Genomic DNA, 4,705 nt, shown 5'->3' on the forward strand with positions numbered 1-4,705 from the left:
AAAAGGCTTAAATTTGACAAACATTAAGCATTCCTTTTCAATATTACTTAAATAAGCATATTTGAAGTCATCTGCGATTATTGTGACAATGTCATTTGTTCACATACTATCCAAAGGAGACATAATTGGCTTTATCACTTACTCCAGATATTTCGTCTTTATTTTGGTGAACTTATATTCGTTTTCAAGTAACTACCTACTGTTAATAAGGAACAAATTATATTATTGAATATACGACTTCCATGAATTTCCCGTAAAATGACGTTCACACGTGGATAGTTGATAGTGTGAAAACAACAAATAATACAAATATATTGGAAAAAAAACATATGGTATCTATATGGGAAATATTCATTAATTTGAAACCAGGTAAGTGCTTGGTACGTGCATCGAAATACAACTAGTTTTACTAAATGTAGTTTGACAAATTATGTTTACGTTTGCACTCATTCAATCCGTTTTCTACTTTGATTTATGATTCATTTCACCTTCGCCTTATCGACAGCTTTCTCTTTCTGAGGGGAATAAACACACCATTTACGAATCATGAAATTGCACTATGAATACTCTTTTTTACTTTCGTTTAAGTAATATGGATATTTTTTCTATAAACAATAGATTCACCATCTACGGTATTAAAGATTCACAGGCAAGAATGTCGAGCATACGAACAAAGCGAAGGTAAGCGTAATGTATTTCATATTTTAAAGGCAATAATAGTCAAATCAGAATCCCCCAAAAATATCACATTCCATTATACAATCAGATACATCTTGTATAGTGTGCATTTGCATGTAGCTATGAGATGGTGTCCCTAAAAAGGTACAACTTATTAACACTGAAACAATTCTGCAATTGGTTACCTTTTGCAGTACAAGTTTAATTAGCATGTACATGCATTAATATATACTATAACGAAACGTAACGCAACCTCATACATTATAGGATGTCTAGATCAATGTTCAAAGTTAACAACTATATCTCAAGTTAGACAGTTTGCTAAAAGTAATCCTTAGATTGCATAGTAATTTTTAGTTTAGATTTAATTTATACGTGTAACCTTTTGGTTATTAATGCACTAGCTTAATTGTGTAAGATATTCAATGATAATTCATGCTTTAAAATACCCTCGTTCTGTAAAATGAATGTTTATTCAGTAATAATCAACGTTAAGTATTTTGGTGGTATACTTAACGAGGGTGAGAAAATGTTCGAAATATTTTCGAATCTGGAGTTATATATTCCGTCAGAATATACAAACATATGTTTATTATGTATATTCTACCAAGTAAAAAATAACGAAAGTCTTTGATTTGTCTAATTCAGTGTCCATACGCCTGTGATAAGCAAGGTGACCTACATACTCTAATAATTAAAGCTAGGCTTTTCTTTTGCGTGCGATAACATTTGTCACGTGATGGCTATATATTTATAATCATTTCATAGCATGCTACGCATTTCTATCATTTCTGACCCTGTGGGCAATTGTCCCATTTTGTTTAACAAACGAAAAGTGTCGTTACATCGCAAACGTGGTAAAATATTGTTTTAATCAACCTGTCTTGCGATAGGACATACTCTTTACTGATCATACAAGAAAAACCGTTTTCAAATGTATAATTCCAAAATAATCAACACATTTTTCAAAGTGTTCTCCTGGTCTTTTCTTTTGCAGTTATCAGGCCCTGGTTTCAATTCTAGATCTGACGAAAGTTCAATTGACTGCCAGTGATATACAGGAACCAACAGTGATAACTACGCCAGGGTCTAACGTCCACATACTCGCAGAACCATTGTTGGGGCATTGTGAACATCCACAGATGACAGATAGCGTTGGTATAAGTGTTAAAACATTCATGTCGAAACAAAGCAGCTTTGGAAATGTTGGATTTTATGAACAATTCTGTCCAGTCCCAAAAGAATTTTCAAACACTTCCTTTGTGAAATTATATTCTGTTACGGCCATTTTACAGAAACGTGGAAAACCCTATGTAAAGTTCAATGGAAATCTTCAAATGTGGAGATCGGATAAACTAGCTAGACTACTCCCTTCATCAGATAGCCGACACAAAGGATATGAGAAAACAAGAAAGGATGATGTTCGTTCAAGAAAATTTCTCTCTAAGGTGCGGAGCTTTCACAAAAGTCAGGAACATCAACACAACACGCAAACTGAGTTTGGAAATGTGAATGTTTCAGTTCATATTGAACTTGTGTCTCTGTACCTAACAGACCTTTGCAGTCGCGGACTTTTCCCTCCCACGCCAAACGCAGGTCATACTCATTTCACCCTGCCAAGCACAGAACCTATACAGTTTTACCCTCAATATGAGATTGTGTGGAACTCGGTTATGAGACTTCTGTCATTTCTCTACGCACCAAATGAAAATTACCTATATCCAATTATTGCACGGGCTGGGTTCTATCTTATCGATCAAAGTGGCAGTGTTTGCTGCAGCAAATGCGACTGCTTGTGCAACATTGCCGATTTCGAAGAAGGCAAACAATCAGAATTTGACAAACATCACAAGCTTGGATGTATGCATCGCCAATACCACAAGGAAGACTGTGACCTTCCACAACGCCGACCTGAAACCGAACTGGAAGCACCACATAGAAAAATTCAAAACAAAGCTCCTCTATCACAGACAGACTTGTCACGCAGTCAGGATGAAGCAGACCTTGTAAGTCACCAGTGTGAAATAGAAGTCGCCTATAACGGACAGGGTGAAGCAGAGTGCTTGAAAAGACAAAGTGAATCGATGAAAACACCAGGATGCATTTCAAAACTATATAGAAATATTGGGCAACACAAGTCTTCAAAACAGCGATCACTTCCGACTACCACTCCAGGAATCCTTAACCAAAAGGCATTGTCTGTTTCCCTGCAATCTGACATCCCTATCGTAGATGGGAGTCGCACGTCAAATATGATGGAGACTAAGGAACCCAACGAACAAATATCGCCTGATTTCATTTCTCGAAGAAAAAGGAATGATACACTGCTGCTTCTTAAACTAAAGTTGCAACTTCGGAAAGCACTTGTAGAAAATGGATTCTTCTATGACGGTATGTTATTTTGATAAAACAGTCATTTATATATAGTACAGATGTTGAACATGGTGTGTTAAATCGATGATCTTAATGTCAATAAATCCTAAAATAAAATGCAGTAAACATGATTACGCTTCTCTTTTCTTTTTCTTTTTGATAATTGGACATAATGTGCTGAACTAATAATCTAACTAGCAGAACTGTATTTGATGACTTTAATATTGTTTGTGTCTTATATTTAAGGCCGTGTTGTCCGGTGCTGTTGTTGTAAAATCATATACGTGATACCATCAGGCGAGGATCCATCGCAGTTTCACGCTCGAAAGAACCCTGCATGCCAGTATTTGAAAACTATACACAGAAAGTATGTGATTTGCTATTAAAAAAAGTATACATACAATATGTTTATAATCTGCATATTCAAATTAAGTGACACCGTGGGAGTGTATTAGTTTGTAGTGTCAGTATTGTTTCCTGAAAATTGTGAAGAATATCTTAACTGTCGGAGTATCAGTTGCTATATCAATTTCTACTACATGTGAGTATCTAAACCGAATTAGGTTTTTAATCACGTCATCTAATTTTCAAACTTAACAAATAAAAACACATTGCATCTGACTAACCATATATATTTTATACACAGGTTGACCCAAAAGACGTCTAAGACAGATGGACTGTGGTGATCAGATTGTCCGAGAGGCAGTTTGCGTGCATTTTTTCAAAATATGTTTTATTACCATAACTCAATATTGACGTATCCTGCAATTTTAGTTACTAATAACAGCAAACAAGATTTAAACCATTTACTACTTAAAAATGTGATAATTAGCTAAATTAAAAAAAAAAAAAAGACTTTTATCAACAGTCTGTGAGGAGCAGTTCCTACGTGGCTACCAAAACTGATGAACATTTTAAACTATTATATATTTTAAGATATTGTATCCGAAGTTTAATATCGATAGTGTAGATTTTGTTCACATCAATTTGCAGAAACGTTAAATATTCAGCATTTTGTTGCATCCATATTCGGATTAACGAACGGATTGGCTGTATTGTGTAAAGTGGAATGTCATCGTCGTATGAAACGCGGACCAAATCAAATAATCGTTGATTATTTTTCTATAAAGACAAAAAATATTTCAAGAAGTATTGATTCTTTGATATTACTATGCTTATGTTGGCAAAGAACATTTCTTAATAAAAACGTTTTTTTTATTCATCTATTGAATTACAGTTGCTCAATTTGTTCCTAATAATGTACGCTGATGACAAGGTCATTGTAGCAGAAACTCCTAAAGGTCTTCAAACGATGCTAGATTCTCTTTTATATTATACTTATAAGTGGGATTTAACAGTGAATACTGATAAGACTACAGTGATCGTTTTTAGAAATGGTGGTAAATTGAGTAACAATGAATACTGGACATTCAATGGGGTCCATTTAGACATTGCAGATGAGTTTAATTACCTTGGCGTTTTATTGAATTATAACGGAAAGTTTCGTAAAACGTAACAAAAAGTAGCAGAACAAGGTCATAAAGCATTATTTGCAGTTACAAAAGTGTGTCCGAAACATTATTTTAATTTTGAAACAATATTGTCGGTATCGATACATATGTCGCTAGCATTTTAAACTATGGGTCTGAAATAT

The 4,705-nt window shown here is 34.3% G+C and overlaps 1 protein-coding gene across 1 annotated transcript; it reads left to right on the plus strand.

Moving 5' to 3' along the window:
• Positions 1–34: 34 nt before the first annotated feature.
• LOC110445024 lies at positions 35–4,273 on the plus strand. Its single transcript, XM_021489383.1, has 4 exons — positions 35–681; positions 1,676–3,069; positions 3,298–3,418; positions 3,698–4,273. The coding sequence occupies exons 1-4, from the start codon at positions 560–562 to the stop codon at positions 3,735–3,737; spliced, it is 1,677 nt and encodes a 558-aa protein (XP_021345058.1). The 5' UTR covers positions 35–559; the 3' UTR covers positions 3,738–4,273.
• The last annotated feature ends 432 nt before the right edge of the window (positions 4,274–4,705 follow it).

This window comes from Mizuhopecten yessoensis, unplaced genomic scaffold (genome assembly GCF_002113885.1).
Source record: "Mizuhopecten yessoensis strain PY_sf001 unplaced genomic scaffold, ASM211388v2 hete_36167926, whole genome shotgun sequence".
NCBI lineage: Eukaryota > Metazoa > Mollusca > Bivalvia > Pectinida > Pectinidae > Mizuhopecten > Mizuhopecten yessoensis.